Genomic DNA, 26,403 nt, shown 5'->3' with positions numbered 1-26,403 from the left:
ATACAGCAAAACGTTCGTTATTTTATCCTTTTTAAAATGGGTCTTTACCGAAAGCTCTACCTTCTACCGTTCAAAAATTCTTGAAGATCAAAGTTGCGGAAAATGTTCTACAATCAACACTAAGTGACTGATAACAGTGATAACACAATTTGAACACTTTCCGCAACTTTGATCTTCAAGAATTTTTGAACGGTAGAAGGTAGAGCTTTCGGTAAAGATCCATTTTAAAAAGGATAAAATAACGAACGTTTTGCTGTATTAATATACCTATGTGTTCGTTGAAAATTTTGAGTAATTCTAGTTCAAAGTTCAATACTTACCATAGTTACCATCCGCGGTTGGTTTTTGCATTGTTTTCGCAACTTTAAACTTCTACAACTTTTGAACGGTTGCATGTAGAGCTTTCGATAAACACTCATTTTAAAGACGAAGAAATTACGAACATTTTGCTATATTAAAATACCTGTGTGTTCACTGAAGATTTCGAGTATTTTTAGTTTGAAGTTGACACATATAGTATGAAAAAATCGGATAATATAAGTATTCAGAAAATCGTCAATTTTGCGCGAAATAACAAAAATTTAACATCAATCGATAGGAAATTTCATTGTCTTTAGCTGGAAACTACTTAAAAATTCACCCGAACCCGCGAACAATCGAAAAAATTGCATTTTTTACACGTAAGATTGTATGCGTACATACGTTCTAATGTTGTTTACATCCGTTGTGTCGAACCAAAATGGCGTATGCGTATACTTCCCTAATCTAGAACTTTAACTGGATGAAGGCGATTTAGCAAGTTCGGTGGACTGGTGAGCATTTTTTGAACTAGAAAATTTTTTTTTAATTAAAAATTTAAGATTGTCGTTGCCACTTGCTGGAAATTCGAATCGTTGAAAATTGAAGGCAGTAAGGTACAAGGTATCACATTTGACATTTTCATATTGTATTGGTGATGTAGAGATATAGAGAAGGAGACAAAACAAAAGTGAAAATGTTTGTCCAACAGCAAACAATAAAATGGAATGAGGAGGTTTTGTTTCTTTTGTCTGGAAATTTGTGTTCAACTTGATATTTTTGTAGCAACGTTGAGCTCAAATGAGCTGGCTATTTCTCTGTTATACTCTACACTGGAATCAATGTAAATCTAAATTCGTTGATATCATTTGGATCCGCATTTTGGCAGATTTTCTTTCTCACAAACGCTGATAAAAATGCGGATAAAAAACGAATATTATTTTGAGTTTTTGAGAATTTGTTGAATAATTAGACTGATCGAATAAATACCTACAAAATAATTAGATATAATTCATTGTCGCTGTCGAAAATTCAAATGGTTGAATATTGAAGGTAGCAAGGTAGGTACTAGGTAGGTACCACATTTCATTCATCTTCTCTTCTGTTGGTGTTCCTATGGAACATTTTCATTTTCCGAACAGACGTTCTCATTACTTTTGGGTCAAAGGGCTCTGAATTATAGTTTAGCCCTTTCATATGCAAAAACAAACTCTTCTAATTCCAATAGAAATATGGAAAAATATCAAGAATTTAAATTGCGAGGAACGCAAAACTTATCAGGGTTAGAAAAACTTGCGTAAAAACACATTTATTTTTGAAAAAGGAAAACATACCATCGTTTTTGCATTAGTTAAAAGACTAGATTTTACATTAAAAATAATCGCTGATTAGTAACTATCCAGCTGATAAGTATTTCGAGCAGAATATCGAATGAACAAAAAAAAAACAAACAAATTAAAGCAATTTACAAAACTGAGTATAAAATTATTAGGTAGGTATCGCATTACGTTTTCTAACATGATTTCATTTTCATCGATCTCTTTGATCCTAGAACTTCATCATTCATTGGACAAAATTTCAACCTAAGACACGAAAAGAGGATTTTTTGGTTAGTTGATGAATTCTGTTTGAAAGATAGGTAAGTTACGTGTAAAATGGATAATTTAATTCGACGTACTTTTGATTATCAGCAAAAGTTTCGACGGTAAGAGATCCAATGTGAATGACCGGATCTATTCTCCAAGTTAGAACATTTACGGTGGTGCGATGTTCCCAGTATAAGGTCGCTGAAGTTATTTTACCTACATAGCTGCCTCCGATAACATGACGATATGTGGTACCAGGTGCATAATAACGCTCCCTAAAATCGACCGAGATTTATGATACAGATGCATTATAGATATACACTACAATATACATACATGTAGAAGTAAGGAGAAGGACAAGGATGTAAGCCTCCTGAATACAAAAATGTACTAAATATACGAACTTGAATACTTCGAGAGAAGCAGTTGTCCCATTTGTACCGTTTATCGTGACGAAAAATATTCCTATTTCGCCTCTATGAGCGATACTTTCTGTGGAATTTGATATGTTCAAAGTCACCCTGTATAAACTAGCTATAATAACAAAGTTTGGAGTAAGCATTGGGTGTGTATGAAAAAAATAGTCGAATAAAGAACTAATTAAATTCTTGTTCTAGTTACCGCAAAATGGTATTTTGCCTTCAGTAATGGTGAACAATTTGATAGGTTTGTATTCTCTTCGTAATTTAAGAAAGTTTGAAGCTTTCCAGTCTTCTATCGAAGGTTTACCCATATGTGCGCAAAAAGCTCCATTAGGATGCTGCGTGTGAACATATCATCGTGATTTGTATTGGAAAATTAATTTAATAACTTCTTGGGGCTGTGAGCCGTTGTGGTTTCAAACAAATAGCTACTTACATACCTTTCGTGATTTGCAAGGAAAACAGTCACCATCTAAGAAACTCTCCCAAGACGTGCACTCGACGCTGAGAAATTTGCATTTTGACGATTCGAACGATTCGAGCATAAATTGGTGACTTCTGACGTGATCGCATGAAAAAAAATCTCGTACTCCTGTTAAATTAAGCTCATCAGGCACGTTTTCAAAGTGTCTGGTTTATAGGTTGATTTGATTTTCGCATGTTCAAGAAAACTGATTCCAAACTTGCTTACCGCGAATCACGCTTTGATTTTGTTGTTTAATGAATTTCATCATTCCTTCTCCGCATCCTGGTTGTCGATCTCCACTATTCGGGTAGAAATCCAGGTGTCCTATAGCTTCATCCATTCCTAAACCTATTGCAAAAATTTAGATGGTAAATGTTCTCTTCGAAAAACGAATAATATGTGATAAATTGATAAACTAGGTACCTATCAACTTACCTCCAGTTATGAAAGGTTTCGCATTTGAGTGAATAATATCGACAAAGGTGGCATCTGTATTGTCTAATCTGACTACTGGATTCGTTTGACTGAAATGAGGTTCAGCAGGATCCATTCCTATAATAATAAGGCTTATTTTTAATTTTTTTTTTCATAAATTCCAAATCGTTCTCGAGGGACTTAAAATCAAATCAACCTTAGAACGTATTAAGTTGATCGCTGATTTTTTTTCTGTTCATATTAATTGAACTCACAATCAGTTTATATTCTTATACCTGTTATTCTACCAATAGTCAAATTGAAAAATTCTTTGACGGTATTTCCGATGTATCCGGCCATATGCGCTCCTAAACTGTGCCCGATGAGGTGTGTGTTTTCCGTCATCAAAGTCGCATTACCAAGAGTCTAAAGGATCAAAAATATATTATCCATTCGTGTTGATTATCTAGTTGCAAAAATATTTGATTTCAGATAGATCAAAAATTTGGCTAGGCAAGAATGAGGTGTATGAAGGATTATACAGGGTGTCCCAACTTCGATTGGAAAGCTGGTGTGGGGCGAAAAATCGCTACTGCGCTGCGAACTAGCCAAAATACCTGCTTCTGCCAAAATTATCGAAAAAGTCTCGTATTGGTCAAAATTATACATAAGTACCTAAAAAAATCCTAACTCTAGTCGAAATTTCCAAAAAAGCACTGTTTTTTGGACATAATTGTCGAAAAATACATTTTTTTCTGACGTTACCAAAAAAGTCCTCGTATTTTTTGTGAAAATAAACAAACAACCTTGTTGTTGGCCAAAATTATCAAAAAATCTTAACTTTTTGTAAAAATTGCTAAGAAAGCACATGTTTTTGTCAAAATGTTCAACAGAAGTTTCTTTTTCTTTTAATATTTAAAAATACCTACCAACTTTTATCAAAAATGCCAAAAAAGTACTGTTTTAGTGTTTTTTGCCAAAATTATCAAAAAATACATTTTTTTCACGTTATTAACAAAGTCCTAATATTTATTGCAGAAATGACCAACAAACTTTAATACCTAGTAGCCAAAATTTCGAAAATTCCTGCTTTTGCCAAAATTATTGAAAGAAGTCCTTGTTTATTTTTTTTTTTTGCAGAATTGTCTGCAAAGATCTGTTTTTGCCTTGATTGTCAAAAAAATCTCGTTCATGTCAAAACTGCAGAGAATGTTCCTTTTTTTGTCAAAATTATAAAAAACTCTTAACTCTGGTAAAAATTGCCAAAAAAACTCCTGCTTTTTGCCAAAATGTTCAAAAAATTCTATTACCAAAATTGGCAGAACTTCCATTGTAAAAAAAACTCCTGCTTTTTGTCAAAATTGTCAGCAAGTTCTACTTTTCTGACAAAATATTGTAAGCAAAAACCTTTTTTTGACAAGTTATCCAAAAAATTCTGTTTTATGACGAAATGGTCAATAAAAAATCTTGTTGTTAGCGAAAATAGTTTGGACTCTGAAAGTACAGCTTTTGCAAGAATTGTTAAAAAAATCTTAACGTTTGTCAGAATTTGTCTAAAAAGTGATGTTTTTTCCATTTTTAAAATTATTCTTTGTTATTTTACATTTTTCCTCTCGATTTCCTTTTCTATTCATTTTTTCTAGTGAGTATTATTGTAGTCATTTCAATGATGCAGAGGCATGACTTTTTTCTTACTATCTATGAATTGAAAAAGTTACCATTTTTAGGAAAAAATTCACCAATTTTGAAAAATTTGACAAAAATGAGAAAATTTATGGATCATTTAGGTCCCTTCACCACAAATTCACCACCATCATTAAAGCTATGCTCAGTAATAGGATGTTCTATGTTCTATATGTTACCCATAGGGGAAAGTCCAGCCTCCAGCAGATGGAGATGGCAAAAAAATGGGCTGCCACAGGGGAGTGTCCTTGCCCTCATTCTGTTCAACATATAGGGCAGATTGTACGACTCTTTTTCAAATCTGAACTAAGTTTAACTCATTGTTTTTGACGAGTTAAACTGAGTTCAACTCTTGAACGTGAGTTGTATGAGAGTTGTACAAGTGGCCCATACAGTACACGAATGACCAACCTATTGGAGATCAGACCAGTCACTTCCTAAATGCAGATGATTTGGCAGCAACCACACAGGGGGATACACACATAGAAGTTCAAGAAATGTTGCAGGAAACCCTGAATAAACTGGAGACCTACTATGTTGACAATGCCCTCAGACCAAATCCTTCCAAAACTCAGGTGTGCTTGGTATTGTGCTCGACCAAACACTCACATATAAGAGGCACTGTGAGGACACAAAAATGAAGGCAGAAGATGTAGACCCTGTGGAGGGGAGAGAGATTAGATGGTCAGACCTTGACGGGGCCATATGGCAAATGGACACGCATTGCCAATAATTGCCATATGTGACCCCCTCTGACAAACTCGGCCATTTCGACAAAAAAGTTTCCGAAATAATGATGTTTAAAATGAATTTTAAGGGTTGAAAGATCAGATTTTTGGAAAAACCCATGCTTTTGAAATTTAGTCAAAATGGTCAATTTTGTCAGAGTGGGTCACAATATGCGGAGTGGCTCACACTAAACAGGATCCGACTTGGATGCGCCAGGATGGCTGAAACCTTACCAGATGGGGCATCCAGGAGGATGTGAAATGTCCTGACCATGGATAGACACAAAATGATGACCACACCTCTTAGTATGTGACACTAGCACTGCATACACTAGAGAGGAGCTTTGGGGAGAAGTGAATAGTCGCACTGAAGAACTGGTGCACAGATGGAAGAGAAGAGTATGATGAAGTCCAAATGTCCCAGACGCAATAAGAAGATGAAGAAGAGTAACCAGGGCCGGACCCTAGAACACCAAAATGAAAAATTTAGTGGCCCACTGAGATATTCCATTTTATCGACCCTGATTCTGGGCTCCTCAATTAACCAGCCAAGTTTTTTTATCCCATTTTCAAAAGTGCAGGACACTGAGCATAAAAATGCATTCAGAAATTTTTTAAGCAGCCCAGTTCTCATCAGCCTAAATACGTTGCAGCCCACCGAGATTTTCTTGGTAATTCGGTGGTAGAGTCCGGACCTGATGAGTAACCCATAGTATTTGAGTGAACAAACAAAAAAAGTCATTATGACAAATTGCTTATCTTTAAAATTGAACGTGCAAACGCAGTTTGAAAATTCAAAATTATCAAAATCTAGGGCATGAAAAATTCGGAAATTTTGAATCAAGTTTGCCCCTTCAATTTTGAAGATGGGAAATTTGTCATAATAATCACATTTTTTATTCGTCCACTGTGTACTCAAGTACTGTGGGTTTTGGACATCATTTTTGAATGATTCAAACATTGTGAATCATGTAGCTCCTTCAATTCACAAGATAGACTACCAATAGTACGAGATTTTGTTTGTCTCGCCAAGTCGCTTTCCAATCAAAGTTGGGACACCCTGAATACATCAAGAGCACATAGTACGTCTTATCGAGACCATTAATGCCAGTTTACCAGTAATAAAAATAATCATAAATGAAATAGTTTCCGACCTGCTGGCCCGAATTGATTTTTAAATCGATATCATAACATTGTTTGAAAGATTACCGTCATCGCGTGGATTAAAAACGCGCTCATTCTTCCAACCAATCGAATATTGGCCGCTGCCTGAGTATAAGGTGGTGATGAGCCTTTACCCCAGTCTATTAAGATCACATTGCAATCTTCAAGGTTTAATAAACTAGCGGCCATGGCCTGTAAACAGGATGAAAATTATCATTTTTTTGAAATTACCTACGTCTCGTTGTATAATTTATTGGAGCTGGGCTATCCTGTAGGTACATACTTTCATCCATGGTCGATCACCCGATTCTATAAATCCGTGCATAACGAAATAAGTCTTCTTAAATAATACGAAATTCGACGAAATAATGCTCGTTAAATTCGTATGATCCAAATATTGACATTCTATTGGATTGAGTTGAGTATGTAGACAGAATCTCGGATCTAATTTTGATGGATGCTCTGGGAAATTGCTCACTGGTCTAGAGGTATCTTTCCAAGGGGCGATGATCGAAAAACACCCGTATATACCGTAACACTTGATCGTCGCATCTGGGAATGTATTTAAGTAGGTAGAATTTTCACACGATTGAGTCAAAAAATGTGTACCTAGATAGGTAGGTACTTACTTTCCATGTAGGATTCCGGTGTCAAATAGTCCAGTGAAGTGATTTCACGTGAAGTGGTATTGAGTAAAGGGAATGTGATATTAACGTTGAACAAATCTGGTGGTTTAGTTTGAAACAAGCACATTAAAGTTTGGAAAATGACAGTCAGATTAGCATTCATTTTTATAGTAGGTAATTAAAATATGTATTAAAAATCACTGTATCACGTTTTACACTTGAAAATGAATTCGATCATGAGATAAATATACTCAGGTACCACTACAAAGTATTTGTATATTTTGTCTAAATTACCAACACAAATCGAACGTGTGTACCTATGTGTAATACCGAACCTGTTGAACTTTAAACTTACATGATAGAAAAGGTAATTCTCTATCGGTTATTTTTCACGTTGAAATTTTACCGTTATCAATTTTTATTGTTGAAAAGACGCGAACAAGCGAGAAAACATACCCCGAACTAGACGTTATAATTACGTCTATAATAATTTTCAATCTGTATGTACAGAAAATGTTTCGAAGATGAATAATTCATTTGTGAATTGTGCGATTGGGTTAATTGATTCCAAGTTTTTAAATTGTTTTTTTTTTTCGTCATCAATTCAAATTCAACTGTTCGTTATTTGTGTCTACATTGATCTGAAAATATTTCTCGGAATTTCTGACTGATGTTACCTACATATTACGAGTATAAACAATAATGACGTGTGCGTGCATAAATTTATTGTGCATCATAACAAAATAATTACCTATCAATAAATTTCGCGTAGACGCAAATGCATCTATCGGTTTTTTGGCCTTGTTTGCTTAGTTTTAAGTGAGGGGTTCAAGAGAGGTAATACCTATCCATTTTTGAGCCGTTCGGAGATTATCATTTCGATTTTTGGTGAATCTTTAAAAGTCAAGTTTGGGCCAAAAATGAGAAAAAATCAACATTTTACCAAAATGGACCTTGAAAGCTGATTGAAAACGGTTTCGAACCGTAGATTTGGATAAAACTGGGTTCGAGTAAAAAAACACTCACGCTAAAACACTCACGCATTTAGCGTGAGAAGACCCACTTTTCTTCAAATGCAAATCTTTTACGAACAAATTTATTCACTTATTTTGAAACATTTGTACAGCAATTGATCTATTTACAATCGAATCGAATCATTTCATTTACGAACGATTCGTGATTAAATAAATTGATTGATTTCTTGGTACAGGAATTGATCTGTTTTCAAGCGAAATGAATCGAATCGAATCATTCACAACCGATTGGCAAATTGGCGATTGAACAAATTGATTGATTTCTAGATGAATCACTCGCGAATAAATTGTTCAACAGTTACTGAATCATTCGCGAACGAATTGAATAATTTTTGGTGAATCATTCGCGATCGAATTGAAGAATTTTTGGTGAATCATTCGAGAACGAATTGATTTGTTTTGTATAAAAGACTCGTTCGCGAACGAATCGATTCGTATAGGTGACTCGTTCGCGAACGAATCGATTCGTATAGGTGACTCGTTTGCGAACGAATCAATTCGTATAAGTGACTCGTTCGCGAACGAATCGATTCGTAGAAGTGATTCGTTCACAAACGAGGAACGAATCGATTCATTTGCTTAATTTTTGATGAATCATTCACGAAAGAATTGATTATTTTGTATAAGTGACTCGTTCGCGAACGAATCAATTCATTTACTCAATTTCGGATGAATCATTCACGAACGATTGAATTGATTTGTAAAAGTTACTCCTTCGCGAACGAATTGATTAATTTTTGGTGAATCATTCGCGAACGAATTGATTAACAAATTAAAGAATTGATCAATTCGTTGGCGAATGATTCGCCAAAAATGAATCTATTTGTTCGCGAATGGTTCTTCCAAAAAATGTATCAATTCGTTTATGAATGATTCACCAAAAATTGAGGGTCTTATTAGTACCTACTTTGTAGGAATCGTGGAGGCCTAGTGAGATTGTGAGTTTCATCGAAATCGGTTCAGCCGTTTTCTAGGCAATGAAATGACTAATCAGTTTTTAAAAATGTCAAAAAAAATGTGGCTAAGCGTGAAGTATTTTTGGGAAGTGGAGGTACAAACTTTAGATTTGGATAAAACCAGGTTCGATTTAAAAAAAGTAAGTTAAACAAGTTGCCTATTTGTAAAATTGAAGGGGCAAAATTCGTTTTCAAAATCCAAGAGCCAAAACACAATTTTGACCATGGAGGTCGGTAGTACTTTGAAAAATGAACAAAATTACCCATTGTGACTTTTTTTCGCACAACTAGGAAATTGAAGGGACTACAAATGATTTTTAATTTCAACAAATCGCGATGAAAAAAAAATATGTTTTTGAAGCTCAACAATTTTCGATTTGCGAAACATTTTACTAATTTTACAATTTTTGAGCTTCGAAAACTTTTTAAATTTTAGAGTAAGAAAAAAAATGATCGTAACAGAATTTGTTTATTTTTTGACGGTTCAATTTGCAACTTAGGCAAAAAGTCATAATCATAATAGGTAATTTTGTTCATTTTTCAAAGTATTAGCGACCACCATGGTCAAAATTGGATTTTATCTCTTGGATTTTGAAAACGTATTTTGCCCCTTCAATTTTCAAAAATAGGCAACTTGTTTATCTTACGTTTTTTTCACTCGTACTCATTAGATCCAAATCTGAAGTTTGCACCGCCACTCCCCGGACGCCAAACACCCTATATAGCCTAAGAAAATTAGCAAAAAAAACTTTTTGGATGACTCTGAAAATTTGACGATTTTTACTATGAATTTAACAACGGTTTCTAATTATATTAATTTTTGCAATTCACTTTGAGAGAAATTACTGTCTATATTTTATAGAAAAAAATCAAAAAAACCTACTCGTATATTTCGATACGTGGTCACCTTTGGAACAATAATTTTTCATTTGAACCCCCCCCCCCTCCTCCCATACTCACAATCTCTTTATGTGATTGGGCAACTTTTCAAGTCACATTTTAACCACCAACGTGTGCTGAGGCCATCTTTCCATATAAGTGAGAAAAAGTGTTTTTTTCCACATGGTCCAAAAAAGTGTATTTTTTGATATTTAAAACACGTTTAGAAAAATTTTGTTCTTTAAGTCGGTACGTACCTATAAAATATTACTTTTCACATTCCTTCATGCTAAAATTGGAACTTTTGAGTTTTAATGTTATTTAAATTCAAAATGTGTGACTATAGAGTTTTCTCGTATAGTTGGTCATTTAATGTTTTAATCAGTGTCAATTTGTAGGAAAGGAACATTAAAACTCCATTGGGCCCTTAATTTACTGTTCAGGTCACCGACTCCCTGATGGGTTCCCACACTTTGGTACGTAAGTAAAAAGTTTGAAAATTGGTGTCTGAATGACCGAGAGGTTTTCTTGTTGGTTTCATTTCATTCATCTAAAATGATGAAGAAAAAAAATGAAATGAATGTAAAATGAAAAGCATCAAGTTACCTACCTGGTAGTCTGATACCTACTCGTTTGAGGAAGATGTTTTTGAGCGCGGGAGGGGGGTTGTGGTACTCGTTTGTTTCAAAATTTGCATGATCACACACTACCTACCTACCTACCAAACAACATTTGTTTGAAAAAGTCTTTTTTCATGAAGGATGATAGGGTAAGGGAGGGGGAAACCTTCATGAAAGGGAGACTTATGAAGGAAAATGAATGGAACCCCAGCTTCGTCGTGTTTACCTATTTTCCCCAATACAGTCATGTTTTTTTACCATATCTATGTATCATTTATGGTGGGTAATTGGGTACGGGTAATGCCAAGATTGGCCTATCATTGAATATTTTAAATCAATTTTTACATATCTTTCAATTCTTCTCATTAAAACTAGTCATAAAGTTCATAAACATCGAATGCATAGTGCCATAATGGCACCATTTACTTTGTATACCTCAATAACGAGCCATTAACATGTTCTGGCCCGTTGGTCTAGGGGTATGATTCCTGCTTTGGGTGCAGGAGGTCCCGGGTTCAAATCCCGGACGGGCCCAAATTTTTTGCATTTTATTTCGTTTTCATAGCTTAGAGAAACTCATTTTATAACCATCTTACCCCCTTCATTCTTTTTTTCACCCTTCTACGTCTCAAAAATTAATGAAAATATGATCTGACGCATGCAAAGCCAGCTTTGAAAACAAGCACAAGCCCATACATATACGATTTTAGCTCGTTTACTATACTCGAATCAACACTATGAACAATATTTTGCAGGTATTTCTACGTAGGAAATTAAAAATAAACAGAATGCCTATAAAAGGCTTAGCAATGAGACGTTTACATCGAGCATAATCCAAATCCATTTCTATGCTAATATCAATCGTCGTATTCGTATTTTCCAATTCGTTCTCTCTACCTGCGTGGAATAAAAACAGAAAGAACATTCGACGATGTATACGTGTAAAATAGCCTACATTGTAGTTCAGTTTTGGCGGCTAACGCAATCTCTTGGTGAAAGCAATGATAACAAACATGGACGGTTATTTGGAGAACAAATTATGCAATTTGGTAAGCACCACTTGTTGAATGTTTACCTACCTGCACCTACTAATGTGTTTCTACTTGTTTTGGAATGCATTTGAAATACTTATTTAGAGCAAATGTAGGTTAGGGTGGATCCCCCCCACAAATTAAAGTCAGCAGAAACCTTCAAAGTCACTTAGAAAACATTTTAGCTCCGAAGGTGCTCTTGGAGGGAGAAATGGATTTCCGAAAAGAGGATATTTTTTTTTAAATCGTGTTTTTTTTTCTTTCTTGTAGCTTTTCAACCTGATTATTCGTTTCAAAAATTTTTCTTCCAGAATATTTTCAAAACATCGAAAGGTATCTACCATTTCTGAAACTGGAGAAATATCTTGTAACGGAGCAGTGCCAATTTTTGGATCATTATTGCCAATTTCCAAAATTGAAGAAAAATATCCAAAAACCTTTTTTCCATTTCTTAAAATTATTAATAATGACTAAAAAATTGGCCCCATTGCGTTCCAAAATATTTCCTCAGTTTCAGCCTTCAGGATAATATATTTCGATGTTTTGGTTATGACTTGATTAATTCGAAATATTGTAGAGGAATAAAATATCTCACTTATGTATTCATTTAAAACAACAAATTAAAAAAATCAATACACGAATTTTATTTTAAAAAAACAAAATTAAAATCTTAATACAAAAAGGAAAAAAATTAATATTTTTAATACCTAATTTATTTACAATCTAATTTCTATAAATTTTACTTTAAATTAATTGATATAATTTATAAATTTAATTCTATCTTATCATTTTTTTTTTTTTTTTGCTATATCCTACTTAATTTACTTGCCAATTAATTTATCGAAGACTTGAGTGTTTTTTGCTCAAGAATTTATTCAACGTATAGGTATTAGTGAAAGATGAGATGAGATCTGACCAATGTACATATTATTTTAGTCCAAGTTTTTAGCCATTATGTGATTTATAACGGTGTTTTTGTTGAATTATATTGTTTTGTTAAATAGGTACCCACGCCGTTGTGTTTTGGGTAATTGAGTAGTTATTGTAGTGTAGAATCGTCCAGCATTTTGTTGTAAAAATTATTAATTACCTACCTAGGTACGTAAATCTCTCTGAATGATAGAATGCAATTGCCCAATTGGTATCCCTATTTGATTTGTGAGATCAAGTTTAGACTATGAGTAATTGAGTAATGAGTTTTCTACGTATGTTTATACTTTTTTTTTAATCTCTAGAAAAGATTGAAACAATTCGATGTGTTTGCAAGTCGAACTGAAATCTACTCCTTCGTTCTTTTGAGAATGTATTGTTCAGTTATTCTATTTAGAACATAGATTAGATTCGTCGATTTTTTTTTTTTTCATCGGTGAGTCCGGTAAGAGATAACTAGTAATAGTAAAAGAAAAATGCTGAACTTGCATATTATGCTAGGCTATTAAGTTTATGTATCTTTTGGAAAGGCTTTTGAGTTTGAGTTGAGTGTCCTGTTGCTGTTGATAACTTGGTATTGGTTAGAATTTTTTTCTATCAATCAAACTGAAGGTTTAATGATTTCATGCATTCTTTTTTCCATCAAATAGAATCAGCATGATGAAGAATAAAGACCGAAGAGTGATGAAAATTTTTGAAAACTTTCTCCACAGTCCACAGTCTACTTGATGGTAATTTTCAATACCTCGCCATGGCAACAGTGCAGTCGTTATGACGTAGAATGTTTGTATTTTATTTGTCATGAACATGAACTTTTACGTTGAGGTTTTCCTGCTTCGTCGATAAGAAAACTGAACTTGGAGTTATCAGTCATTGTTTCAAAATTACGTGTAGTTGGAATAGTGTTTATGTGTTAATTAATTCGTATTATTGGCCTGTATATTGTGTAAATATTTAAATTTCCTAAAATGTTCAGAGTATTGAATATCGTTAGCAAATTGCAGAACAAATGTATCGTTTGTAATCCTAATTTTGAAACACAATTAAGGTGAGTATCTCTAAGATAACTTCTAGTTCTAACTCAGTGTGTTACTCTAAAAATGTCACAAACGTGTTTCAGACTGATAACAAACTCAGCCATAAGATTAGCAGATAAGAAAGAAGCTAAATTAGAGAAAGCTGCGCCCAAAGAATCCAAATCATTCGCTTTGAACCTATTCAAAGGAACGTTACAAGGTTCCCAAGTATTCCCTTATCCCGAAGTATTAAACGAAGAGCAAACTGAAACTATTAAAGCTCTATTGGATCCTTTGTCCAGATTCTTCAACGTAAGTGTTTGTATATATTCGTAATAAAAGACAGCAGGCTGCATGTGTTCGTTTCAGTCACGTAGATCAATACGATTGTTTACGTAAACACCGCTGCTCGCGTTACGTAGATCGTCCTTGACATAGGAATTTTCTTTACGTAGATTGAAAACACGTATACTAAAATTAGGCCTTTTTTTCTCATCTAGGAAGTAAACAACCCAGCCAAAAATGAAGAACTCGAAGCTGTCGAGCCCGCCACGTTGGAGCAAATGTGGGAAATGGGTTTGTTCGCTTTGCAAGTGCCAACTGAACTCGGTGGCCTCGGCTTGAATAATACACAATACGCAAGACTCGTAGAACTCGTCGGGTCAGATCTTGGCGTTGCTATTACATTGGGAGCACATCAGTCTATAGGATTCAAGGTACTATACACACAAATTTAGACTCGAATTATTTTGTCATTTCTGTACACGAACATACGTGTCGTTGACGATGCCAATACCATAGGCTATTTTTATTTACAATCATTTCTAATTTGATGAGTAATTAAAACAAACGTAAGTAATCATTGTCAGCTGGGCAAAGGTTACATAACACATTGATCACGTTAACAAAATTCCTATCGTGTTACTCGTCGATCGACTTTATCATCAACTTACGGTTCATTTTACAGGGTATCCTATTGTTTGGAACTCCAGAACAAAAGGCTAAATATCTACCTAGAGTTTCCACCGGAAAAGAATTCGCTGCTTTTTGTCTAACCGAACCATCGTCGGGAAGTGATGCTGGTTCTATCAAGTAAGTTACCTACTCTATTCTGTTGAAAAATTCGGTGAAATTTTACTGTATTTTTCGAAGAATTGATAAAGCCTTATCGTAGGTTTAAAGTTGAATGGGTCATTGTGTATTTGGTTTTACTAGGTGAACCCACGTTGTGAAATTTTCCAACTCTGGGAGTTTCTTCCTGTCGTTAGCTATACCTATACGTCAATTTTTTCCATTTATTGCTCTGATTAGATCAAATTTGTGAATTTTTAAAGCTAATTTTTACAGTCGAAGGTCGAATGTTAACTGCTTGTCGTTACGTTTACACTTGTTGAAGTTGAAGTTTTTATCGATGATAATTTTATTGAATAGTCTGTTCATTTACCTCGCCAGATATCTCGATAACGATACGTTTAATCACCTATAAGAGTGTTAACGAAAAATATTGCATTAAAATATACATACTTACTCGCAATTAAAAAATTCAAATTAGATACCTACTTACAAAATTTTGAATATTCATGAACTTGAATTGGGTTTTTAATATAGCTTATTATTTTGTCTCATTATTATTATTTTTCTTATTTTTACAGAACCCGAGCTGTTTTATCGCCGGACGGTAAACACTTCATATTAAACGGTAGTAAAATCTGGATTAGTAATGGAGGACTGGCCGAAGTAATGACAGTATTCGCTCAAACTCCAGTCAAAGATGAAAATGGTAACGATCATCGTTCATATTTTGCAATCTTCATGCGTTGCTACTCGTATAATTTTTTTAAAAAAGTTAATTATGTTTTTTTTTTATTTCAATTTAGGAAATGAAAAAGATAAAGTTACAGCATTCATAGTTGAACGTAAATTCGGAGGCGTGACCAATGGACCTCCTGAGAAAAAAATGGGTATCAAAGCCTCCAATACGACCGAAGTATATTACGAAGATGTCAAAGTACCCGTTGAAAATGTTCTTGGTGGAGTAGGACAGGGTTTCAAAGTACGGAGAATTGTTTATTTTTATCGATTTTGATTTTGTGCTTGAAACGATTTTGTAATCCCATCGTCTTTTTGGTCAAATCTGTCATGATTTGGGTTCAGGTCCTCTAATTTTGCTGATTTTTTTTTATAAGTTCCTTATGCTGGGAAATTAATATTATAGGGCTCTTACTCGGTTTGAATGGATAGAGAAAAAATACATTGGAACCTCGATAACTCGAAACTCAAAAATTTACCAAAAAGCGTCGCTTTTTGCTATAACTGTCGAAGTATTACTTTTTACCAATATCCCCCCCCCCCTCCCCAAAAAATTGGAAAGTTTCAAAAAAGTCTCATCTTTCCTCGACAAACATTGCAAAAAAAATGTCACCATTTTCCCAGAAATTGCCATAAGTTGAGAAATCTCACTTGTTAAATTTTTTACTAAAAATTGCCAAAAGTTTTGCTTTTTTCCCAAAAATTACTGAAAATTGTGGCTTTTTTGACAAATATTCTAAGAATTGCTCAATAGTCTCACTTTTTTGCCAAAAAATGCCAAGAAAGCTTTGCCTTTTTTATTAAAATTATCAACATCATACTTCTTTGCCTGAAGGCTGAAATTATCAGAAATTGTCATTGTTTTGTTTAAAATTGTTGAAAAGTTGTGCCTTTTTATCAAAGAACTACTCTGTCAAAAATTTGGAAAATGTATCAATTTTTGCCAGTAACAGCCAAAAAGTGAAAATTTTATTTTTTTTTATTTTATTTTTTTTTTAAATTGAAATGCCCTGGTTTTTTAGTGATTTTATTTCCACGTTATTTGCTCAATTCTCACGTTTTGTAAGTTTTTGGTTACTAAAGTTACTTCATTTTGAAAAAAATAAGTACGGGTACTGTCATTGGATCCCAACTTCATTTAGAGTGGGTGGGAGAAGGGGTTGTTTTGTTTTCGGTTATTTTGAAGTCTAATTGCTCGATATTACTGTATTTTGCGGAAAATCTGCTTGCAACCTTTCGAGAATAACTTCAAAATTATTTCCCAAAAATTTAAAATTTCAAAGTCGAGCTGTTTTTGAAAGCTCAATTTTAAAAAGCTCTGCCAAATTTCGCAGCTGTAATGAAAATTTTTTTAAAAATCAAAAAAGTCTACATTTTTATAATATTTATAATTGTGTGCTTTTCGTGATAGGAATCTTAAAACATGGAGATGGCGAGGAGGGGGGGCTACAATGCCCCGAAATTTTAGTCAAAATGGAAAAATATATAAAAATATTGTGTGACATATCGTTTCATACATTTTCGAGAGTGCTGAATACGAATATAAACTTATTTTTTTGATTCGACCACCCTAATGCCCTCTTTGCCCCCCCCCCCTCAACCTAAAAATTGAAAAAATCTCATGTCATAGGATTTATTAGGTTTTTAAGTGAACTGATCATGTTGAAAACGCATTTTTTATGATCTGTTTTTTTCTTCAAAAAATTTAATTTTCAAAGGAGTATGAAGAAGGGGAGGTTTTGTGGTCATACCTGAAATTTCAGCGGAATTGGTTTAAAAGAATACGTTCTACAGTGATTTTTCTAATTTTTAGCGTAGAAAATTCAACTCTTTTTAGTCTGAAGAGGGTTATTTGGGTCGAATCTGGCTCATTTTTAACATGCGAGTAGGTATGTTGGAACTTCACGAACAAATATTCCAAAAATGAGCCGGATCTGGCCCATACAACAATCTATAGAGCGAAAAAAGTTGTATTTTCGGTGGTAAAAAAAAATCACAGAAAATTCCACTCAAACAATTTCGAATTGAAGGAAGAGTTGGATTATTGAAAATTAATTCTTTCAACGTGATCACTACATCTGAAAACCTCAGAAACCATGTGACTTGAGATCTTTTTTGATTTTCAGGTAATTTTGGTGGGGGAGGCATTGGAGGGGGCGAATCAAAAAAAATGAGCTGATATTCGTATTCAGCGCACTCAAGAACGTAATAAACCATATGTCGCACGATTTTTTTGATTTTCAAGAAATTTTGGATGTGAAGGGGGGGGGGGGGGTTTGGAGGAGTCGAATCAAAAAAATAAGCGGATATTCGTATTCAGCGCTCTCGAGAACCTAATAAACTATATGTCACATGATTTTTTTGATTTTCTGGAAATTCGAAGAGGGGTGAGGGAAGGGGGCGTTGAAGGGGGCGAATCTAAAAAATGAGCTGATATTCGTATTCAGCGCACTCGAGAACCTAATAAACCATATGTCACACGATTTTTTGATTTTCAGGAAATTCGGTTAGGGTGGAAGGGGGTGGAAGGGGTTGAATTTGCAGAAATGAGTTGATATTCGTATTCAGCGCTTTCACGAAAACCTAATCAATCATAATTTTCAGGAAATTTTGGGGGTTTGACATTTTGACGAGATATTTCAACTACCGAAAAAGCAACCCCCCTCCCCCAATGCCCAAAGTTGAGTTATAGGGCCAATGATGACGATTTTCCCTCTTCCCTAATTATAAGGAATCTGCAAAAAAAAAATTGTCAACAAAATCAGGGGCTTCGAACTCTCAAAATGTTACTGATTTGTTATGGAATAATACTTAATTGAAATTTTATTTTTTTATTTTAGGTCGCTATGAACATCTTGAACAACGGTAGATTCGGTATGGCTGCCGGATTATCGGGTACGATGAGAGTGGTAACGAAAAAAGCTGTCGAACACGCCAATACGAGAAAACAGTTCGGTAAAATAATCAACGAATTCGGTGCCATTCAAGAAAAATTAGCCCGAATGGCGATGGTACATTACGTCACGGAAAGTTTAGCTTTCATGGTCAGCGGTAACATGGATGCCGGATCGAGCGATTACCATATCGAAGCTGCTATATCAAAAGTAAATAGCTTCGGTCATTCTATGTCAATTCGATCTAGATTTCGTTGAATTTGATGACCAGCATCTAAACTATTTTCTAATACGTTTTTCTTCACTCGCAGGTATTCGCCTCCGAAGCCGCCTGGTTCGTAACTGACGAAGGTATCCAAATCTTGGGCGGTATGGGTTTCATGAAAGACTGCGGTTTGGAGAAAATCATGCGTGATTTGAGAATATTCCGAATCTTCGAAGGCACAAACGATATTTTAAGACTGTTCATCGCCTTGACCGGTATTCAATACGCTGGCGGCCATTTGAAAGAGTTGCAAAGAGCTTTCAAAAACCCAGCCGCTAATTTAAGCTTGATACTCGGCGAAGTGAGCAAACGAGCTGTACGAACCGTTGGTTTAGATTCCGGCCCTCAAACCGCCCATCTCGTGCATAGCAAACTGAGCCCCGAAGCTGCTTTATTATCTAAAGTAACGTTTAGCCTTCTCTAAAATTATTTCTATGTATATTTTTTGATCTATCTAACCAACGTTGTACTTTACAGATGATCGTAGATTTCGGTCAAACTGTCGAAAAAGTATTAATAAAATATGGCAAATCCATCATCGACGAACAATTCATCTTGAATAGAATCGCCAACGCTACCATTGACACGTATACAACTGCAGTGGTGCTTTCTCGAGTTAGCAAATCTCTTAAACAAAATTTACCCTCCGCTGACCACGAATTACTGATCGCCCAATTATGGACTTACGAGGTATTATACAGTTTAAAATTACCTACATTTTAGATTATTTTAGTCTCGTGAAATGATTTTAGGTAATTAATGATTTCATTTTTTTTAGGCTGCTCAAAGAGTAAAGCAAAACTTGGCCGATGCATTGAGTTCCGAGAAGAAGGATAGTTTCAAGAAGCTCGGTCTTCTGTCCAAAAATGTTACCCAGAATGAAGGTATCGTGCAACTTAACCCGTTGAATTACTAAATAAAAATGTAAACAAAGTGATATTTTTCTACCTACCTATGTTTCAATTCATCTTCCATTATTTAATTGAGTTTTTATTTATCTAGTGTAATTATCGTTATTTTAAGTAGTGGTTTTTTTCTCTCTTTCTCTCTCTCTGTTCAAAAAACTGTCTCATTGTGTAATATGGTGTTCTATAAGTAAGGATGTAAAGTATTCCTGAATAGATTTTGTTGTATTTTGTATTTTTTTTTGTGTAACAATTTTTATAGTTTTTGAAGAAACACCAATTTTTGAACGATTTTTGTGAAAATTGATTATTTGTTCAATTTTGAACATTTGTTGAGCTTGAATTTTGAAACAAACTTTGCATATTTATATTTTATAATAACTTCATCAATCCTCATACTCATTCTTTGAAAAAATTTAGAATTTGTATTTGAACTTATCAAATTTACAATTTCAAAAATTATTGAATTTCAAATTTTTTTCAACCTTGTGAAATTTTGATTACTTGACTCATCTAATTTAGCTTTCTGAACGAGGATGGTGTCGATGTCAATTTATACGTTGGGTCTAAAACTAGAAATTTTAGATTCAAAAAATTGAAATTTTTTGGTGCTTTTTCTCCATTTAGACAAAAATTATTTCGTAACCTGTTACAATGTATTGAAATTTTGCATTGGAATTGAAAAATTACTACGATTTTTACTTTGACCTCAAAACAAAAATTTTTGATTTTAATCTGTTGAATTCAAAGTACATGAAAATTTCTCGCTGACTTCGAAAAATTGAAATTGTTTATGTTCGTTTTATACTTACTAGATTTTCGTTTGATTGAATTTTTGAGTTGTCTGATTTGAATTTTAGAACTGAAATAGAAATCGTGCTTATATTCTGCGTTTCATTCCACCCCCCACCCATTTGAACCACATTTCGAGAAAAACAAGTCGCATAACAGAGCACAGTCAAATTTTGAAATCATGTCCCTCTCCAATTTTAAGCAAAAAATGAATTGTTTCAGAATTATTCAAAAGTGACCTTGCGACCTATCAAAATAGATTAAAATTTCGCAAGAAATTCAAATAATTCAACAAAAATTATTTTTGGTCAATTTTTGAGCCGAAAACTGACTTACCTATAATTTTCGAAATGTTTTGAAAAATGTCATGCAACTTATCAGATTAATAGGTTAAAATTTTGCGAAAAAAATCAGAAAATTATATCAGAAGTTCAGAATTTTTTGAATTTTTTTTTTTAACGAATTGAAGGGAGCTGATTTTTAGAATTATCATAACTACACAGAAAATTCATCTAAATTCAGGGTTAAAAATCCTTGGAAAGTGCTAAAAAAAAAAAATGCTAAAATTTTTTTTATTTCAAAATTTTAGCCCATTTCGATATTTTAGATGAAACGTTTCAAAATACTGAAAATCACGACCCAATTTTTGGACTTTTTGAATTTCTTGCAATATCATAATTTTATTTTGATAAGTCACGTGTGTCACATTTTTCAAAATTTCTATAAATGATGACCTAATTTCGAAGCTTAGAAATTCTTCAACAATGTTGAAAATGCATATTCGTCGAAACATTTGAATTTCTCGCAAAATGTGTACCTATACTTACTCATTTTGACGAGTCACATGATTGTGTCGCCTTTTTTTTTTAATTTCGAAAATCGTGATTCATGAGCCAATTTTGAGGCTTAAAAATTCCTCAAAAATTATTTTTCATCAAAATATTCGAATTTCTAGTAAAATTTTAAACCCTTTTTGACAAATCAAATGTCATATACTTTTCAAATTTATCCTATAAAATCATGATGCAATTTTGGATTCAAAAATTTTCGAAAGGGCTCAAAAACAATTTTTGTTAAATTACTTGGAATTCCTTTTGAAATGTTAACCCATCCAATTTTGAGCTTAAGATTCTTCAAAAGTGCTCAACAAATGTTCATCAATGATCAGATTAAATCAGATCTCAACATTTTCCGGATTCGATAAAATTCGATCTCTGGTCAGGTTTGCTCAAATCGAATAATATTTACCTGAGACGACCGAATAAAATCTCATTCATAGAATCAAATATCATCTCTGAGAGCAAATCGTACATATATTTAATAAAATTAACAGACATTAATAAACAAAAGGTTAAAAACAATTAAACGATAGCGATTTTTTTTTTCAATGACAACGCTGAATTAGGACTGTTTTCCATCACATATTGTAAGTACCTATATTTATGTACTATCTGATTACTATACATCTAATTGACGTCGACAATTATATCGTTTAATTTTACACAAATACAAACCTATTGTTTAGCCTATTATGAATTGATCGAATCATTAGGTCGTCATTTTTTTAAGTACATACTTTTTTTCAAGTTCCAAATTTGGCAGTGATGTTAAAAAAATTATTTCGTCGAACCGTAATGGTGTGAGCAATTTATCAGCGCGTTTTAAGTACTTTGATCGCCCTTATAATACGTTCGTTTACTTGAAATAGGTAGTCTTCCGGTCTCCAAGTGATATTTTTTTTGAGATCATAACTGTGCGAAAAATTCGATACTTTCTCAGCTAATTCATTCGTCTTTTTACATATTATAAAGCGAGAATATACATAAACAAAAAAAAAAAAAAAAGAATAAGTAGGTAAATATGCATACTTAGTAGAAATTATGTACCAATTTCTCAACACGAATAATACATACTCGTAAATTAATTACATAAACGATAGACTGGGGGACTCATTTTCAAAAGAAAAACAAAAAATGTGCAACCTTTTTTTTTTTGTCTTTGTAAAATTTCTCCACAAAATATATTATATCAAATATCACCTTTTGAAAATCTAAACAACACAATAACATTGATATTGATAAAATAATCAGAAATCGTTTCATCGCCCGGATTATAAAATTAACTTGATCACAATAAACTGGATAAAACATGTTAAGATATTAAGCTCGTTAATTTTTCTAATTGTACTTTCGTTGTTCGTTCATATTTCATCACAGAAACACCTCGTACAATAAAACCGAACGATGGCGGTTTGCTTTCGATAACCACAGTCGGGTTTGGAATCAGTTATTAGTGGAAAATACACGTCTGTGCGAGCGTGGATTTAAAAAGAATAAAATCCCAAGTAACATCTGCAGAAGAAAAATATGAAATATTAATTACAAGCGACGAAAAAAAAAATCTTCGGAGGAAGACACTGAAATAATATAAAAAGAAAAAAAACCCAACACTGATAAAATACAGTATGACACAAAAGTAGTGCTCGGTGGCTTTCATTTCTAAGTGGAAAGAGCTAGCGAAATGAATGAAGCGGCGTTGAGTAGGGAAAAATAAGGACTTTCAAAACCGACCTTGAAAATTTCAGGCCCATGCACAGGGTGTCCATAAATTGAAAAACCGGTTTGGTGAAAAAATTCAAACTGGTTATTATTGGCGCAAAGTATTCTAAACACTAAGGCGACAAAAACGTGATATGAATTTTTTGAAACCGGTTCATTAATTTGCAACCATTTAACAAAAAGTACCCAAAAATTGTAGATACAGAAAAAAGCTTGAAACAAAAGTTATAGAGCGTGAAAAATTACACAATTCTGTTCAATCACATTTTGAAACCGGTTCGTTGGTTCGGATTTAGCAACCAGTTTTTGACAGTCACCTGAAAATTGAAGATGGAGAGAAAAGCTTGGAACAAATTTGTAGAGCGTGAAAAATTGAACCATTTTCGCTGATCAGATTTTAAAACCAGTTTAATAATTTTCAACCAGTTATCAAACAAAAATTACATAAAAATTGGACATCGAGAAAAAAACTTGAAACAAAAGTTGTAGGGCGTGGAAAATTACACAATTCTGTTCAATCACATTTTGAAACCGGTTCATTGGTTCGCATTTAGCAACCAGTTTTTGACAATCAACTAAAAAGTTGGAAATAGAGAAAAAAGCTTGAAACAAAAATTGTAGAGCGTGAAGAATTGAACCATTTTCGCTGATCAGATTTTGAAACCGGTTCATTAATTTGCAACCAGTTATCAAAAATGACCTAAAACTTGGATATCGAGAAAAAAGCTTGAAACAAAAGTTGCAGGGCATGAAAAATTACACAATTCTGTTCAATCACACTTTGAAACCGGTTCATTGGTTCGCATTTAGAAACCAGTTCTGGACAATCAACTAAAAAGTTGGAGATAGAAAAAAAAGCTTGAATCAAAAGTTGTAGAGCGTAAAAAATTGAACTATTTTTGTTGATCAGATTTTGTAAATGGCTAATTAATTTGCAACCAGGTATCTTTCGAAGGCTTTCCGCAAATTAATGAACTAATTTTAAAATCTGATCAGCAAAAATTAGTTCAATTTTTCACACTGCACGTTCTACAACTTATGTTTCAAACTTTTTTCGCTATCTTCATTCTTTTGGTAATTTTTGATAATTGGTATAACTGGTTGCAAATTGATGAACCGGTTTCAAAAAATTCATATCACGTTTTTGTCGCCTTAGTGTGTAGAACACATTGGCCTAATAAAAACCAGTTAGAATTTTTTGACCAAACCGGGTTTTCAATTTGTGGACACCCTGTGCATGGGCATAGAAATAAAAGCCACCGAGCATTACTTTTGTGCCATACTGTACATATAAGGCGAATTAAAAAAATGCTAAAAATACAATTGGGAGATTTACATACGTTAAAGCCTACATGCATACAAATTACAAATACACTCGACTCGGACCAAAGCCTAAACATGATTTCTTTTTAAACCCACTGATCGTAACTAAGCATAAAAGATCTGTTATAATAAATTTGAAGGAGACGAAATAGAATAAAAATAATACACTTATGTACAACCTAAACGAGAAACGGAGTCGTCACAGTATGCAGCGGATGCAATCCTGAACACATGATCGGTTCGAGACGATAAAAAATATCATTTAAAATACTGTACATAATGTAGAATAGACGAGACAATGGTATCGAATACGATTTGTAAACATACAGAACCGAATAAAATACAACGATACGAGAAATACACGGTACAAATTATAACACCAGGTCATTTACGTTTTCCTACAGAGTACATCATGTTATCAGGGTAATCGTTAAAGAAGGGCATTCCGGCCATAGGCGGATTATACGAGAACGGGGCCCGATGGAATCCATTAGGATTAATCGAATGAGGTTGCTGAGGTTGATACGAAGGGTACATCGAATACGACGATGAAGGTGTACTCAAAACGTGCGAATATGTAAATCTAGCTGACGGTGGCGGAGGTACAACCAAAGTTGGCTGGTACAAGCTGACGTTGGAGTTATTGTACATATACGACGAAGGCACATGATGATGCTGATGATGCTGAGACGGATACGAATACGAAGAACGTTGTATGGGAATTACGGTAGAATCGTTAGTGTAGCTTGGATACACGCAGGGGCTTTTTTCGTAGCCCCTGAGTAGTTGCTAGCAATTATTGGATGTTTTCATATTCGCAACGTAGTCTTGATAACTAACGCTGACTTTCTCACTCCGGTACCTAGTTAGTTTTATATTTCTTCTTATATCCGGAGTGACTGGACCTTTGAAACCGCCTTTTCTCAGTAAAGAATCGATCGTTTGTACTTGGTCCCAACCTATAGAAATCGAATTCATAGTGTGAGATGTGGACTACATAATAATGATACGCTCGGTATGTTCGATAGGATAGGTTACCTTGCTCGGACGCGACTTCGGGTAAATAAGTGGCAGTACGTTTGTGGCCTTTTTCGTTATGGAATTCGATTCTTATACCATGTACACCGACTTCCCAATCGCGATAGTCAGCTCCATCTTCGAAATGTCTCAAAATTGATACAGATACGTGCAGTTTTGATAATTCATCCGTAGTTATCGGACTGAATCGAGTATCGTTACAAGCGCTGTGAACAAAAAAACAAGTCGAATTTTAGATACTACCATTCCATCGATCGCAATAAATAAAAAGGATACAGGATTTCACCTCGTAACAGCGTATTCCCTCAACCCATTATGCAGGTTGATCGCACCAAACGTGCCAATACATCCTCGTAGACGTTTGTCTTTGCCAATTTTCCAGGTCACGAACAAAGGACTGTTGAAAATACGTCGTACTATATTGAAAAATTACACGATATTCGTAACAAAAACAACACATCTGTTATGTAACAGAAAGTTCTCTGGCCTAAGAGAGCTAGCCTAGATTGGAAACAAGTTTAAATCCATTACTTACTAAGGATCGTTACTGAAGTCGGGATTTTTCGGTGGTTCTAAGCTATGTAGATGAGAATAAAGAACATCGAAGCAGAAAAAACACATTTCATGGCTGGCCACTGTATCATTGCCATTTTCTTTGTTGTTCAAAATACTGTGGCATAAAACACTCGTAGTGTTGTTGAGCTTCTGCTTTTTAGTTCCACAGCAAGGTGAACTCATGATGGACACTTTTACTACGAAATTTAACCAACTTTGAACAAATTTAATGCTCCGGACGATTTCTTTCTTCGAAACTAGTTCTTTATTCTCAAAATTCCAAGTTTTTCCTTATCAAACTGGCAAATTATGACGTCACAGACTCTTTGTCAGCCGTTAGGTGACCTCGCATAGATATACTCATTCGCCATCTTGTTCCTGGACTTTCCTTATTCATTTCAAGTTGTTGAGT

The 26,403-nt window shown here is 34.0% G+C and overlaps 3 protein-coding genes and 1 non-coding gene across 4 annotated transcripts; 2 read left to right on the top strand and 2 right to left on the bottom strand.

Annotated features, from left to right (window-relative positions):
* Nucleotides 1-1,590: 1,590 nt before the first annotated feature.
* On the bottom strand, nt 1,591-7,902 carry LOC135849874 (pancreatic lipase-related protein 2-like). Its single transcript, XM_065370505.1, has 11 exons — nt 7,390-7,902; nt 7,044-7,312; nt 6,806-6,952; nt 3,482-3,611; nt 3,207-3,323; nt 2,997-3,119; nt 2,746-2,897; nt 2,505-2,643; nt 2,288-2,417; nt 1,976-2,158; nt 1,591-1,880 (listed from the first exon to the last, which is right to left on the bottom strand). The coding sequence occupies exons 1-11, from the start codon at nt 7,547-7,549 to the stop codon at nt 1,811-1,813; spliced, it is 1,620 nt and encodes a 539-aa protein (XP_065226577.1). The 5' UTR covers nt 7,550-7,902; the 3' UTR covers nt 1,591-1,810.
* A 3,435-nt stretch (nt 7,903-11,337) lies between these two features.
* Nucleotides 11,338-11,409, top strand: TRNAP-UGG (transfer RNA proline (anticodon UGG)). Its single transcript has one exon. It is a non-coding gene; the product is annotated as a tRNA-Pro (tRNA).
* A 2,235-nt stretch (nt 11,410-13,644) lies between these two features.
* On the top strand, nt 13,645-19,960 carry LOC135849870 (very long-chain specific acyl-CoA dehydrogenase, mitochondrial-like). The gene is made up of 10 exons (XM_065370501.1): nt 13,645-13,884; nt 13,957-14,164; nt 14,353-14,568; nt 14,820-14,944; nt 15,505-15,632; nt 15,730-15,905; nt 18,502-18,765; nt 18,867-19,223; nt 19,298-19,510; nt 19,599-19,960. The coding sequence occupies exons 1-10, from the start codon at nt 13,805-13,807 to the stop codon at nt 19,734-19,736; spliced, it is 1,905 nt and encodes a 634-aa protein (XP_065226573.1). The 5' UTR covers nt 13,645-13,804; the 3' UTR covers nt 19,737-19,960.
* A 1,850-nt stretch (nt 19,961-21,810) lies between these two features.
* LOC135849873 (AMMECR1-like protein) lies at nt 21,811-26,308 on the bottom strand. The gene is made up of 4 exons (XM_065370504.1): nt 25,972-26,308; nt 25,723-25,833; nt 25,437-25,642; nt 21,811-25,357 (listed from the first exon to the last, which is right to left on the bottom strand). Exons 1-4 carry the CDS (start codon nt 26,172-26,174, stop codon nt 25,188-25,190), a joined length of 690 nt encoding a protein of 229 aa, XP_065226576.1. The 5' UTR covers nt 26,175-26,308; the 3' UTR covers nt 21,811-25,187.
* Nucleotides 26,309-26,403: the final 95 nt, after the last annotated feature.

The sequence above is a fragment of the Planococcus citri genome, chromosome 1, assembly GCF_950023065.1.
Source record: "Planococcus citri chromosome 1, ihPlaCitr1.1, whole genome shotgun sequence".
Lineage (NCBI taxonomy): Eukaryota > Metazoa > Arthropoda > Insecta > Hemiptera > Pseudococcidae > Planococcus > Planococcus citri.
The sequence above is the reverse complement of the archived record's forward strand: the minus strand, read 5'-3'. Positions and strand labels throughout refer to the sequence as shown.

What these genes read in the sequence shown, in the direction of transcription:
- LOC135849874 (XM_065370505.1), bottom strand. Translation starts at nt 7,549, where the DNA reads ATGAATGCTAATCTGACTGTCATTTTCCAAACTTTAATGTGCTTGTTT. An exon ending in ACCGGAATCCTACATGGAAA is followed by an intron (nt 7,313 to 7,389) that starts GTAAGTACCTAC and finishes ATACATTCCCAG; the next exon opens with ATGCGACGATCAAGTGTTAC. An exon ending in TTTTAATCCACGCGATGACG is followed by an intron (nt 3,612 to 6,805) that starts GTAATCTTTCAA and finishes TTGATCCTTTAG; the next exon opens with ACTCTTGGTAATGCGACTTT.
- LOC135849870 (XM_065370501.1), top strand. Translation starts at nt 13,805, where the DNA reads ATGTTCAGAGTATTGAATATCGTTAGCAAATTGCAGAACAAATGTATC. An exon ending in ATCAGTCTATAGGATTCAAG is followed by an intron (nt 14,569 to 14,819) that starts GTACTATACACA and finishes TTCATTTTACAG; the next exon opens with GGTATCCTATTGTTTGGAAC. An exon ending in AGTGATGCTGGTTCTATCAA is followed by an intron (nt 14,945 to 15,504) that starts GTAAGTTACCTA and finishes TTATTTTTACAG; the next exon opens with AACCCGAGCTGTTTTATCGC.
- LOC135849873 (XM_065370504.1), bottom strand. Translation starts at nt 26,174, where the DNA reads ATGAGTTCACCTTGCTGTGGAACTAAAAAGCAGAAGCTCAACAACACT. An exon ending in GACTTCAGTAACGATCCTTA is followed by an intron (nt 25,834 to 25,971) that starts GTAAGTAATGGA and finishes TATTTTCAACAG; the next exon opens with TCCTTTGTTCGTGACCTGGA. An exon ending in AGGGAATACGCTGTTACGAG is followed by an intron (nt 25,643 to 25,722) that starts GTGAAATCCTGT and finishes TTTTGTTCACAG; the next exon opens with CGCTTGTAACGATACTCGAT.